This window comes from Pleurodeles waltl, chromosome 1_2 (genome assembly GCF_031143425.1).
Source record: "Pleurodeles waltl isolate 20211129_DDA chromosome 1_2, aPleWal1.hap1.20221129, whole genome shotgun sequence".
NCBI lineage: Eukaryota > Metazoa > Chordata > Amphibia > Caudata > Salamandridae > Pleurodeles > Pleurodeles waltl.
Genome location: NC_090437.1, coordinates 977,205,936 through 977,221,432, shown reverse-complemented (window position 1 = coordinate 977,221,432; position 15,497 = coordinate 977,205,936). Strand labels below are relative to the sequence as shown.

General features: G+C 42.7%; 1 protein-coding gene across 1 annotated transcript in view; it reads right to left on the bottom strand.

Moving 5' to 3' along the window:
* Window positions 1-15,497, bottom strand: part of USP46 (ubiquitin specific peptidase 46) — a 160,143-nt gene that overhangs the window by 55,808 nt on the left and 88,838 nt on the right. The window contains exon 5 of the mRNA XM_069201347.1: window positions 4,609-4,685. Coding sequence (XP_069057448.1) covers window positions 4,609-4,685 — 77 coding nt within the window. The remainder of the gene's footprint in view (window positions 1-4,608; window positions 4,686-15,497) is intronic.

The following is a 15,497-nucleotide window of genomic DNA, read 5'->3' as shown; positions in this document are numbered from 1 at the left end:
GCGCCCATCTTTAAAGAAGGAGATGAACTTGATCCAGCAAATTACAGGCTGATTGCACTCACTGACAAAGGGCAAAATATTACGCAGGTATTTTACTTGATAATCTCATCAAATGGGCAAGTCTTTATATTATTATCCCCAAAATCAAACAGGCTACACAAAAAAAACACTGGCACAACTACGAGCCTGCTGTCTCTGGCACTTATTGTCGATTCCTACATAACAAAGAAGCTGCCACTCTACCTGTGTTACGTCCACTACAAACCAGTGGATTGTGTTAACTGCAACAGGCTATGGGAAAGGATAAATGGTTGGGGCATCCCTACACTTCGAGAGTGTTCGAAAATCTGTACTCCGACTCATGGGTCAAAATCAAACTTGGCAATGAGGCCAACCTATCCAAGGCCATTCCAACGGTAAGCGATCTTAAGCAGGGGTGCATTTTAGCACTGCTACTGTTCGACTAATCCTGCCAAATCTTCCCACAACCCTCCTCCGAGTTAATTCACATCCACCAAAAATAGGCTCAACACACCTGTCAAACCTCCTTTACGCTGACGACCTGGTGAAACTGAGTAGCACCAGTTTTGGCATGGTACATCTTCTGGGAGTGAAGCAGGAATAATCTCTGGCCAACGGCATACAAATAAACAGCAAAAAAACTAAGATGATGATCCTAGTCAGAAATAGCCACAAACGGGTGGCCAACTGGTACCTTGATGGGAACATCTTTGAGACAAAGACCTTGCCGTTCTATTTGACGACAGGGGTTCTTTCAAACCCCACAAGGAGGAAATTAAAAGAAAGGAAATTGCCCTTGCAGCTGGCCTTTTTGCAGTGTTTAATAACTTGAAGAGGCACTCATTTAGTCCCATTTTGGAAATCGCCAGAGCACAAGTCGCTCCTACCCTGGCATATGGATCAGAGGCCCTCTGGGGGCGGAACGCTATTACATTGGACACAGTAGTAACACACATCTATAGACACATTTTCCAGCTCTCCAGCTACACCTCACCAGCCCAAATTAGACAAGAGTTTGGGCTTGTAAAACAGTCCCTTGAAAGGCAAGCAGCTCAAACTGCTACGGTACACTCATCAAATGATTACATATGGGAAGAGATCATGAAAAGGTTATGTTCACCTGCAAAGGTTTATCTCGAAGAAGGAATAACTCGGATTGGGCTAGCAGAACTGTGGCATGCCGCTGCAAGTCATTACGTTTTCAAAAAGATGTCCACAAAACAATGAAAATAATCTCCTAACCAGAGAATAGATCTACCTTCAAGCACCACACACACACCTAGTTCATACTAAACAGGTACAGTGTTTTAAGACTACAGGAACATCTTGGAACAGCGCTGAATTTCAGGGTCATGAGAAGATACCTCACTTATTGTCTAGGAATGCTGTCATTCCTCTTGCATAGCAGGCCCTGGCAAAGGAAGCAGGCCCTGGCAAAGGAGCGCAGGGTCAAAGACATGCCATCTATGTGGCTCTGCAACTGAAGATCTTCTGCACATTATCTGCCTCTGCAGTTCCACTCTAGATATACAACGGAAATGGCTACACCCCATCTGGAATCAGCTTAGGACATGCTCCTTTAGGCAGGCTGTTCTGGCTTGACTTAAGTCAGCTGACTCAAGAACAATTGCACAAGTGGTGAAATACTTGCAGGGAGTGGAGAGGTCCTTAACACAAGTAAAATAACTTGCAGAAGGACACAATTTATGACAGCCTCCCCCGTGGCGCTAGCTGGCTAATAAATTAATAAATATCTGCCTGCAACCCCGTTTATCATGCCCCACTGCGAGCAGGTTCTACCCTACTGCACCGCCTATGTTTAGTACCTTCACCAGATGAATAGGACTCTGGCAGCATCTGACTTTTAACCAGTCTCATAAACTTGATGTTTTATAATGTCAACTGCTCCTTCTAGCGCCAATGTGCTATTTTTTGCACATACAAAAGAGCAGCCATAGAGCGGCCTCCTGCTGTTAAATGACCAACTTGTGCAATGTTTTCCTGCAGGGACTCATCTTTAACCAGTTTTATAATCTTGGTATTTTACAGCTGCCAATATTTTTTATTTAAACAACTAAACATCTGCTATTACTATGCACCTACACTTTGCAAAAGGGCCAGGTTTTAATCAGCCCACTGCCTTAAAATAACAAAAAATTGCATTGCTGCGGTTTGCTTTTGGACTTTGGCAATAGCACTGTTTCTAATTAATTTTGTGTTTTTGATCCAACTATTACCCCTTGAAATCTTTTAAACTTTTGAATTTGTTTGCTAATACTTGTTTGTTTCTATCACATCCTGAGTTCTAGCACTGCCTAACAATTGTGCTTTGTCTTTCCAGTGCAATTTTGCAACGGTTTTAATTAACTGCATAGAAAATAAACTTAGAAACTTCCTCCCAATTGCGCTCATCCTAAAATCTGCACTTATAGTGAATGACCACCCTCTTAAGCTTGTGTCTCTCTATGACTGAATATGTCATATCCAGCAGTGGCTCCTTCGCAGCTGCAAATCTTTTACAATAAAACAATAATAAACTTCAGTGTATTATTGTTTTATTGTAAAAGGGGCGGGGCCATAGAGCATGACAGGAACGGAGTGCACAGCACTCCCCTCCATGAGCATGTATGTTTGGCCGGCCATCTCGGGTCGGCCAAACAGACATGCGCACTGGGCTCTCTCCAACCTGCCACTGGCCACTGTGTTGCCAGGTTAGAGACAGCAAGCAGAGGCTCTCACTCTGCCTCGGAGTGCCAAGCCAGGGCACTCCAGCAATCCTAACTCTGCTTTCATGCTGTCAGCAGCTTGATTGCAGCGTTAGGATTAGCCGCAGGGCAGGCTGGGAGCCTGTGCCCGCTGTGAGGACTGAGGAGCGGCACAGCAGAGGCAGCAAGTAAGTTAAGTTTTTATAATTATAATTTTTTTTGTTTTCGTGAGCCACGACTGGTCATATCCCTGTTATCTTATCCCATCTGAATCCACACGTGTTCAGTCTACTAAGCTGTGTCTAATTATCCTAGTGTACCTGTCCACTCTCTCTTCCTTTCCCAAAAAAACGTTAACATAATATGTAAAGAATGAATATAGCTTAGCCAATTAAACAATGCTAAAAACATGTTATGTTAAGTTATTGTCATCCCTCAGTTTAGACAGAACATACAATCTTGGATTTCAAACTGAATGACTATCGCTTACTTGAGAAAGTATTTACATACTTCAGCGTCAAACCGAGCTATGGACTATGTTACATCTCTTTCACAGTTCCAATATCTACACAACATATTTTTACCTCGGTTTACATAGCTCATGACCAGCTCTCAGACAACAAAGCCAATATATATTTTAAAGGCTCCAACACCAGTCTCTGGTCTCACACAGTGTAGCTTTCAGTCCTCAAACATGGTGATGCACTAAGAAAACAATTACTCATTATGTAAGACAGCTTGCAGAACATTCAAGGTAGGCCTTAGATGGCAGGGGCAGTTATTTTGCATGTGCAAGCTCCATATATATATAAGGGCTAGACTCCCGATTACACCAATCTCAAAGCCTCAGTCTTCACACCCATCTCGTATAGGCACAGGCCTCAGATACGGATTGGTCAGGCACAAGCTCTAATTCAACAGAAATAGCCATCCTGCTACACAGCATTTAGAGGGACCCTGTGCAACATCCTCCCTGCGTCCATACTCCTGTGCAACTATCCCTTCTACAGCACCCTGCTTTAATTCCTGCCTGTCTTACACTCTATGCCTCAATCCCTCTCTTCTGCAGAACTCGGCACTCATTTCCGGCAATTCTGGCTTCTGTAGCACTCCCTTGTCTTGCTGCATTCTGCTGGTAACCTCTCTGCTAACGGATCTCTCTTTCGGCAGCCCTTGCCTCAGTCCTCCTAGAGTTTCTTCCTTTGACAGTTGGATCTCCTTACTCCTATAGTCCCATGCCTAATGCACTATGGCCCTCATTTGGACCCTGGCGGTCTTCTGCTGCCCAGTGTGTCTGCAGCATACACCACTTTGGATGGATAGAACGCATGGTCTGTACAGCAGCAGAAAGCACCTGGGCTGGAAAGGAGCATAACACAGACTCATCTGCCACACTGTGTCATGTCCTAGGGCAAGGACAGGCCCACATGTGGCACTGACTGCTGCCCTAGGGAAGATGGTGCAGTCTGGACCAATCTATAGCTAAGAACTCTTCAGATGTGTAGATAATTCATCAGTAGGGGGATTTGGTACCACCTCTCCCACAGTACTATTTGTAGTCTGACATCTCTGCAGCAGGGGGTCATGACTGCAGCATCAATGCAGCAGCTCAGCGTAGGTGTATGGTCAGGCTAGTACATTCCATGGGAGACAGGGAGGAGGCTAAGAGAACTGGCCCTGCAGGACAACCAAAGCCAGCTGCCAACTGTGTTGCTCCCTCACACCTACCACAGGGGAATGCCTGGTTTTCAGGTACACCAAGACAGAAAGGCTTCGAAGAAAGCTGAATAAAAAGTTTAATATTATAATTATGGCATTATATTTGGTTGGTAACTTATTTTATTATCTCATACAGTTAATTGTCATTTCCCCATACATTTACCTCAGACAGTGAGTAATCGAAGTGTTCTGTTCAACATCAACAGAGAGGTCAAGAAAATCTTCATCTTTGCTGCTCACCTACATAGAATACAAAATAAACTTTGTTAGGGACAAAAATATTTTAGTCAACACTAGTTTAGAGAACTTTAGGTGGAAATAAAACTTAAAGGCAATGGCTTTCTTAAAAACAAATACAGGGCCTTATGCATTTCAAGCATAAAAAGGATACCATAATGCATTAACTGTTCTGAAAACACTTTGGGAACATTAAGGGAATTGAAACCTTGAAAATGCATCCAAATTACAATCAGCAATGATGGTTCAAAGGCTGAATGGGTTCGGACACCTTCCCTTAAGCTCAGAAGAAACTACTTCTCAGAAGCGGTCAATGGAGTTACCAATTGCTACACTACTTATAAACACGAGTGTCTCCACAGATAAATGCATTCTTAGTAATTCCATAGGATATCCTTGCACGTGCTTTCATTTGAAAGCTCTTCTAGTAGCCTGTGCATAAAATTACTGAATACAATTATTTTAGATTAATTTTGCATAAACTAAGAGCCTGATTCACGAAATAAAAGTAAAACTCCCAAGGAGTAAGGTTAGGCCACTCGTAATTGAAATGGAAGACTTAAAATTTAGAAACCACAAGTGCCTGGATTTTTTTTTTCAGAAATAAAGATTATTGCCAGTGGTAAAAATCACCACTTAACTTGCATCCCTTCAGTAGCAATGTTGTTGGATGAGATATACGTTTTGGTTTTCTTCGAAATAAAGTTTTTAAAAAACTGCCACAGGAAATACGGTCTAATCTCGGTTTTCCACACCTGAGTTTCTTAGCAGGGTTCTTTACCATTTTCTGTAATAAGAGCTACTTATTTTCAATGAAACTCATCAAGAGCTACTGATATTATTAGTATTGTAATGATGTCCACATCAGACAAGATTATATTACTGACCACCATATGCAAGATTACTACCAGCCATCACCTCAGTTCGTCAGGCATGGTTGCAAACCGCGACGTATAAAAAGCTTTGTCAATATATAATGCCTTTACATGATTATACATAACAGCTATAGCTGCAATGCCTCTGGTACAAAGGTAAGAACATCTGTACAAAGGTTTTTCAAAGTCACATGATTAATCACTATTATCAGCCTTAAATTTAATCTTTTGGAAACTCAGCCATTTTTCTCCAAAGATCAGCTTATGAGTTCTGAAAATAAACACATTTTTGCCTCAACTATACACTCGGCATTTTGGTCTGCATATAATATTTCGAACAAGTAAAAGCTTCTAATTCAGTAGTCTGGGCTGCACACAGGAGAGCTACTTAGAGGTAGCTGGAGAGCTACCAGTAGCTCACAAGCGACTCACTGGAGAAGTCTAGCCTGGGGAACGTGAGCACTCATTGAAGAAAGAGAATAAACGCACATCATGCATTTGCCATTTCAACATAAACGGCAATACAATAAAACATAGCCTTTTATTCTCATTAATATCACTACAACTCAGAACAGCCTTTCATCATAGGACTGCATTACATACATTGCATTGGCGCTGCTCTACATTGACATTTCAACCACCTAAGTTAGTGCCAAAGCATTCTTTTATGCCAGTATATTGGTCATTACAGGAGTGCAAATTTGCAATGACATCTAAATATTCTTCGTAATTCCTCACGTTGACAGAGTATTTTCCAGCTTGGCAACAAGGCTGTTGATTTTTGTTTCCTGCCTATTCCCAAACATTATGATCATTTTAGGTTCAGGACACCGCTTATGATTTTTTCCTCCACTAAATAATGAGTAATTGCGAGAAGTGGCACCACTGGAGACCATGTGTTTAACATATGTTTCATGTGTATAATCCTTCAAAATATGGGGATCTTTGTGGCAAGAACAATGTCCTTTGCAAATGACTGCAGATAGGTACAAATTGACATCCCTCTGGGTTTTTACTACATTTGCAGTGGCGGCACTGACAGTTCCATCCCACTTTCCCAATCCTTAATTGCAGCTGCTGAAAATCTGACTAACTTTTAGATTTTCTGTAGTCGTAAAAAATATACGGACATGATGTTCAACAGGAACAGATTCTGTAACACAGGGTCAATTAGCATTCATAGATAGATGCCTGTAAGACCCCACTCAGGGGGACACAGGGACAGGATGTGGCACTACGGCTAGAACTGCCAGCCTTGAAACTGGGGAACCAGGATCAAGTCTCGGCCCAACATCCAGGGATTCTGGGCAAATCACTTAATCTTTGTGTGCCTAAAGAAAAATAAATAGATAAATGAAAGAATGTGATCTTGTGTAAGGTAACTGGTGCTCATGTAAGGTGCTTCAATACCTTTGGGGCTGTGCTCGCTCTATATAAACTAAAAAAAAAAAAAAAAAAAAAAGGCAAGCAGGGACTACTGCACCTAAGAACTGAGGGTGGCGCTGAATCGTTAACATCTGATGTTCCTGGGTCAGTCCCAATATGGCTTGGCCAAACTGGGCCAGCAAAACTCATTGAACATGAGTCTCGGTGGAAGCAATGGCTACCAGTCACAGCTTTATTGGGGAGGCAGTAGGGCAAGTGGTGCTCAAACTCAGAACTCAACAATCACCCAGCAGAGCGATAACTGGTTGTCCAACCCAGTAATTTACTTTAGTAAAGAGAAGTACTTTAATTTACAACCATATAACAGATTACTTCACAGAAAAAAGTCACATGTTCAATAGCACACTGGTGCGCTGGCTACTCTGCGTACTCTGGGGGATAGTACGCTGCCACCACCATTCTACAGGCTAAACCAATTGGTAAATAAGGCCATGCTTGCTGTGCATTACCACGCCACAGGCCAGATCCAGGACCTTACTCGTGTCAAGGGACAAGCCTAGGGCTCTGCACATGCAAACTAGATGAGCATGAAGCTAGGTCTAAAATAAACAAGAGGATATTGGATGCTTTAAGTCAGGCATTCAGGGAAGGGTAACACGACTACACCATGCAGAGGGCATTTCCAATAGAACAGTGGCAGTTGTTGGTGCATTGTACGGTATGGTTGTGTGACCTTACCATGTAATACACTCACAAAACTGTTTTGGGCCCAGTTGGGCTCATTCCCAAAAACCTGCAGCTCGACCCTGGGTAGGTTCGAGCAGCAGGGCTTAAACAAAGGAACTATTGTAAAACATTTAGAAGCACCAAAGAAAGGAATAATAAGGTCACACAACATGAAATAAATCTGACACCAATTTAGAAAAATAGATTACATTTTTATAAATGTTTAGACACCAAGATGAGCAAACCTACAGGTGCGTTCAGGTGATATAGATTTTAAAGTAAAATGTAAATCTCAAAATCTGAGCTTTTCAGTCCAAAGTACAAATAAGTAAAGCAACCCTAAAGTTTAGAAACTTTCGAAAAGTTTGAAAGAGTTGTGTTTGACTACTCTGGCCTGAATGGGGTAACCAAATCTAGCAGGGAGAGGGTTAGGAGGGCTATTAAAGGAGTAGTTGGACAGTCGCCTGGTCAAAAAATAAGTCTCACGTCCAGTTCCACTCTTTACATCGAAACCGCCTTAGGCTTTGGGACGGAACGGAGAGCAAGATGGCGGCCGCGTAACGCAGCCGCGAAGCGTCTGCTCCGACCAAGGAAACCTCCCAGTGCTGCGGCAGCTCTCCCGCGGGTCGGAGCCTCCTTCGGCAGCCGCGCTCACAGGAAACAATGTAGCGGCATTGTAGCAGCATTGTGTTGACTCGCGTTGCTTTACCTGCTCCCTCTTTTTTTGGGGATGACTGTCCCAGGGCTGTCAGGAGGGGCGGCACAGGGGAAATATTGCGGATGATATCATTTTTTGAAGGACTGCTTTTCATGTGAGGATTGTTTTAGGCTACTTGGCTCCTGGTTTTTGCAGGGCCCTTTTTTTTTTCCTCTGGGAGAAGCAAACTACGTGGATTTGTTGACGGAGGCTAAAAGGATTGCAAAGTGCCTCCCCGGGATGCGGTCTGGACTGCTCCTGTTCCTACCTGTGCTCACGGGTGCCAATTGGGGGCAATTTTCGCCGTGGACTCAAAAAACGGTCAGAGTTTCTTTATTCTATTACAAGTATTTGACACTGGGCGTATATTATAATAACGCATTTTGCATCAAAAAGCAAAAAAAAGTAAAAATGCCACCTAAGGGAGTGAAAAATGTGACTCTGTCTGGACGAGGCAAGCCGGTAAGAGTAAGGTTGTCAGCACGGCAGGGGGGTGGTACGGATATAAAACAAGGCTTAGGTGAGAAGGTTGTCTCCAAAAACAAGAGTGCTTCACTGGACAGGTATTTTGAGAAAGGGAAGGACATACTGGTGGGGGGCAAAGAAACCCCCCCCGCCGCCGTGGAGGAGGCCGATCCTCTAGTAACCGAGGAGATGGCGGCTATAGATGGGCCCCCCCGCATGAAGATGGGCAGAGTGATGTTGTAGATGTGGCAACTTTACAAAAACAAGCTACCGGGAGTCAGATGGAGCAGAGGGAGCAGAGGGAGGGCGCACAAAGCGCTAGGACATTATCACAGGTGGAGCGGAGGCCGGTGGAATTACGTGATAATGAGACAATACAAGGAGACAAGTTTTTCTCACTATCAGATCATTCAAGTTGGTCAAGTAACGAGCAGCTGGATTTGGAGGCGGATAAAACTTCTTCTGAATTTGAATCTGAGGTATCCTCCTTGGCACTGGGAAAGGAATTACAGGAGAGTAGCAGGAGTGCCACTGTTAGGAAAAAACAGAGGAAGAGAAGTGAGCAAGTAGGACCTAATAAGCACTCCACTAACCCATTGGACACTAAGGGGCTTCAGTGGGAGTATTCCAAGGATGATTTAACTCTATATGATAATGGTGAAAAACAGCCTAATCCTGTGTCACTGGAAACCATATATCAAAGCATTATGGAACACCGAGAGGAATCTAAATTAGAGAGCCGTAGGACTCAAATGGCTTGCCGCAAGATGCAAATCCAAATTCGTCGAGAAGCCAAGACATGTTCAGAGTTTACTACACGGATGGAAGAAGCAGAGACTCGGATCTCGCGTCTGGAGGATGAGGCTGGAGCTCGCCAGTCATCTCGAGAAATGATGGAGAAACAACTTGAGGACACTCAGTGGAAATTGACAGATTTAGAGGACAGAATGAGGAGGAATAATCTGCGCGTCCTGGGTGTACCAGAAGGACTTGAAGGATCAGACATACATAGTTTTACGGTCGCACTTTTTAAGGAAGCTTTTCCGGATTTACACCAGAGGTTCAAAGAGCCCATCGATTTCCTTTTAGCAAAATAGGACCAAACTCAGAAGGAGGAAGTGGTAGACCTAGAGTAATATTAATCTCTTTGCTTAATTATCAGGCAAGGCAGGCTATATACGACCGAGCTCGACCCAATGCTAGAAGTAAGGCTAAGGGATGTGAGTTTTTTGTGAGACCAGACTATTGCCATATTACTGTTGAAAAAAGGTGGAGGCTCCGGCAGCTAATTCAGCCACTTCAAAGTAAGGGGGCACAGGTTTTTTTATTAAATCCGGCTAAACTGAAAGTAGTAATGGATAATAGGACTCACTTCTTCACGACAGAGGAGAAAGCAAGGGCTTTTTTGGGTGGACTTAACGGTCCGGTTTCCTAAGATAGATTTTCTGGATTGGGACATAGGGGTGGGGATAAAGTAGAGGGTAAAGTAGAGAGGGTTAGGAGTTAAGCCCTGAGAAGTCGAGCCGGGGGTAAGAGAGAAGCCTCTTAGGATTAATCCCCCCTTTAGGAAAAAAGAAAAAAAATATATATATTTCTTTGGCTGAAACAGGGGTAGATAGAGAGAGATAAAGACAAAGAAAGGGAGAAAAGGAAAAAGAAAAAAAAAGAAAAATAAAATCATGCACTGGGTAGGGACGGTCGGAGCGGAAGCTTTACCATCATTAGGGACAGTGAGATCCCATACTCTCCATAAATTGGGTGTAAGGGTAGGGGTAAGGGGTGCAGGGGGGTGGGGGGTGGTTGGTAGCAGGGTTGGGGTACAAGGGGTGGGAGGATGGGAGAGGGGGAGAGGGGTGAAGGGGAGTGGGGGGGCACTAATATAGGCAGAAACGTTCAGAACAATTTAAGGAAGACATATCAAAAGAAGAGGATGTATAGGATTCAACATCAACAAGTTGGTTTCTTTAAGGGAGAAAGTATTGACGTGAGATTGGTACATCAAACTGAGTGATATGGCAAATAGATTAAGGATTTGTACATTGAATATTTGCGGTCTAAATAGCCCCCAGAAAAGGAAAAGAGTGGCAGCTGGTCTTAAACTAATTAAATCAGATCTATATTGCTTGCAGGAAACACACATTGCATGGAGTAAGCGAGAGCTCATACAAGAGCTTGGGTTGACGCCTCTTGTTTGTACCAGACAGGAGGTTTCGACACGTGGGGTGACGATACTTGCCAGAAATAACAATGTACAAGTTTGTAGATCTCGAGCAAGTAATGATGGGCGGTGGGCTCTCTTAGAATTATCCGTGAATACATTTAAATTTACCCTCTGCACTATATATGGATCAGTTTTGGACGAGGCTGAGCCTCTGGATACGTTGAACATGGAACTAGTTGGATGGCCCTTACCAATAATTATTTGTGGCGACTTAAATATTCATTTAGAGGTAGGTAGCAGGAGCATGGGCACCCAGAGTTTATATCAGGGACGAAAGCCTAAAGTATGGAAAGCTCTAAGGAGGTTAGTAAGGGAACATGGGCTGAGAGATGTCTGGGAAAATATCAAAACTTTAGATCCAGGGTATACCTATTACTCGTTCCCACATGCTAAATTGGTAAGGTTGGATTATTTTTTTGTATCACAAAACTTAATCCATGGGGCTGAAATAGAATGCAAACCCAGATTCTTATCAGATCATAATCCATTAATATTGTCCATAACAATTAAGGGACCATCTAATCCGCGTCGTGTATGGACATTTGATAGGAAATTGTTGGTTGACCCAGGATATATATCCCATATGAAAGAGTGGATTCACCACTTTTTTGATATCAATAGGAATACGGCAGATCCGGGGATGGTATGGGACTCATTTAAAGCTGCAGTGAGAGGTGAAACTCTTAGCTATAGTTTGGGAATACAGAAAATTAGGGGGAAGGAAATTGTAGAACTTCAAGAAAGATTAATAACAAAAGAGAGGGAATTAGCTAGTAAAATTACTAGTAGAGAAGACATTACTCTCACTCATACCCAAATGGCGATTCTTAAGGCTAAAATAAATGCTTACTTGAATAAAACAGTGGCAGCCGTCTATCAAAGTCACCGATTGGAGTGTTATGAGTATGGTGAATCCACAGGAAAAGTCCTAGCTAGACGGGTCAGACAAAAGGCAGTTAAACAGAATGTTTTGAATATAATTGATGGTAATGGGCGGAAACATACAGAGCTAGAAGGAATTCTAGAGGTTTTTAAGGGTTACTATCAGGAGTTGTATAGTGAAGATATAGTGTATTCTGAACAGCTACAAAAAAAGGTTAGTGAATTTCTGGGGGGATTAAAAAGTACAAGGCTCTCTTCTGAGGAACAAATTACATTAGATGCACCAATTTGTATTGATGAGATAATTGAGGCAGTAAGCTCCCTGGCAACAGGGAAAGCTGCTGGGCCGGATGCAATACCACTTGAATTTTATAAGACCTTCCTGACAGATATTAAAAAGGATATGCATAGCATTTTTTGTATAGCGCAGGCAGGTCAGGCACCTTTATCGTGGGAATGTGCAAGTATTATAGTGCTAAAAAAAAAGGATAAATCAACAGAGCTCCCCAGTTCATATAGACCCATATCTTTGTTAAACGTAGATGGAAAGATTTATGCAAAGATTTTGGCCAGTAGATTGGCAAATGTGATAGTCAGGTTGGTTAGAAAACAACAACATGGGTTTATTCCGGGTAGAGATACACTAGATCATATAAGAAGAATAATAGCCATGTTTGATCTTGCAGAACTATATCAAACAAATTTAGGATTATTACTTTTGGATGCCGAGAAGGCATTTGATCGTGTATCGTGGAAGTTTCTATGGGAAGTCATGCGCTGGAAAGGTATAGGGAGTGGATATATTACAGCTATAAAAACTTTATATGTAGCCCCAAAAGCTAGAATTTGCATTGCTGGTTTGGAATCAGATATTATCTTAATCTCTAGGGGGACTAGACAGGGGTGTCCATATTCCCCCTTGCTCTTTGCTTTATATATTGACTCTTTCTTGCTGAGATTAGAAGAATGCAAAAATATTCAACCTCTATTATATCATGGAGAAACATATAAGGTGTTTGCATATGCTGATGATGTAGCTATAGTGACAAGTAACACGGAGGAAGCTATTAAGGCAATAGAAATAGAGGCAAGAGAGTTTGGAAGATACTCCGGATATAAGCTGAACTCAGATAAAACACAAATAGTATGTTCTGGGCACGTTTCACTAGTAGATAGACGATTGGTATCTGAAGCAGTGTATTTGGGGGTGAAGATTACATCAGTGGTTAATCGGTTGGTGGAAATCAATTTTATCCCACTATTAAATAGAATAAAGAGGGATTTAGACCGAATGCATAATTTGCACTTATCGCTAGAGGGTCGCTGCAATGTATTGAAAATGATGGTTCTGCCAAAAATCCTATATTTATTTCGGGCTATTCCCCTTGAGGTTGATAAAAAATGGCTTAAAAGATTGGAAAAGATGGGGAATAATTTTTTATGGGGATATGCTAAAACGAGAAGGGCAATGAAGTATATGACACTTCCCAAAGATCGAGGCGGGTGGTCAGTCCCTAATTTTACACTGTATTACTACGCCTGTTGTCTTCAACATATGGATGAACTTATAAGGGGAAGTTTTAAGGGTAATGAAGAAGTAAAATCAACCCCTATTTATACTATGATGGCGGGTGGGGAGGCAAGTGGTTGGTTATCAAAATTTGAGGAACCAAGTTACTTTAAAAAAGTAAGATTTAAGCCTTTTTTGTCCGCCTTCAAGGTTTGGGCTCAGATAAAACGGAGTATGGGACTGGGAAAGATTACGGCTTATACACCAGTGAAATTCTCAGCTATCCCAAATCATATCTTTAGGGATCCTATATTAGATTTTTGGCGTTCTAGGGGAATAAATAAAGTCGGAGACTTGTATTGTAAATCCGGTTGTAAATCATTTACGGATTTGCAGTCTCAATTTGGCTTACCTAAGACCCATTTTTTTAAATTTTTGCAAATACGAAATTTTTTACAGTCCCAGAAGTACGGTAGGGTACAGTTGTCGGAGATCCCGGTAGTTGAGGCTGTTATAAATGGGGCAAAGATTGGCAAGTTATATAAGCTACTAACAGAGTTACAAGTAGATGATATGGCACAACAGAATGAGCGATGGATTGCACGATTTGGGGTGGCTGGAGAGTGGGTGGACCAATCCTTAGCCATGGCTGAGACAACATTTCTATCAGCTAATTTGAAAACCCAGCATTACAAAACACTGATGGACTTATATTATACTCCAGCAAAACTGAAAAAGTGGGGGATATCCTCTGGAAGCTGCAATCGATGTGGGGAAGTTAAAGCTGAGATAACGCATATGTTTTTTGTATGCCCAATGTTGCAGGGAATATTAAACGAGATAGAGGTATTCCTTAAGAAGATCATGCATTGCAATATTCGGGTTACTGTTATGCTGGTAGTATTGGGAGTCGTGGACTCACCTGAAAGTATGGAACCTGCACTGTATAAAATAAGGCGATTTTTATTTTTGTCCATGGCAATATACCGCTTATGTATTGCTACAGATTGGCTCAAAAAAGAACCCCCCACGTTTGAGAGTTGGCGCTCTAGATTACTTACCATCTATAATACTGAATTAAGTCTTTATAAGTTAAAGGGTCATAAGAAGAGACATAGAGGAGAACGAATGTGGGCACCAATGACTAGATGGTTGGAATATCAAGACACAGTTTAAAAAAAAAAAAAAAAAACGCTAATTGTTTCGATATGTGATATATATAACTGTTGTATTTTTAAAGGTCTTCTTTCTCCCAAAAAAAAAAAAGAAACCGCCTTAGGCTTTAATGGAGTGGTCCCAATTCTGAAGATGCAGGATGCAGAGGATGCTTTGGGTGCTGTGCAGTTGAAGGGGGTGGTCTTGTGGTTATTCCTCAGTCTACGGATGAAGTGCTGAGACTTTAGCCACAGAGGTCGGGGTCCCTCACAGTCCTCTAAGCCAGTAGAAAGCCAGCTGCGCTACCAGTCTCCATACGCAGCGGGCTCAGTGGTATCCTTTGGTGGAGGCTTGTGTCCCTTGGGGGTGACCAGTCCAGACTCGGATGACACTCCTGGGTCCAACAGACTTGGGTCCAACTTTTGGCCATTGAGGCTCTGTCTCTCAGGGTACACAGTGGAGGTTGGTGACAATTCCAGTAATGTGGCTACCAATTTATCGAATGGTGCTTCTTCAGGTTTAAAGGTCCTGATGCTGGCTCCAGGAGGTAAACCGACTGACCCTTGAAGTCACGTCCTTGGTCAGGTGCGCAGGATTCTTTTCCTTAAGCCAGGAGACATCAGCATAGTCCTCACTTTGCTAGCCCAAGGTGCGGCAGGTGCAGTCCAGCAGACAGTGCAGCCTTTCTTGCCAGGACCAGGGGTTAGCAGAGCAGTCCTTCTTCGGTGCATTCTCCGGTTCTAGCATGATCTGAGGTTAAAGCTGCTAGATCTATGGCCAGAAAGTGCCCTGGTGGGGATGATGTGTCACCAGCAAATGGGCTACCAGGACCCCTCCCGCCCTGTGATGACTTCTGACTATGTCTGGAGTCTAGTAATCCCAGTGTGCACTATTCTGT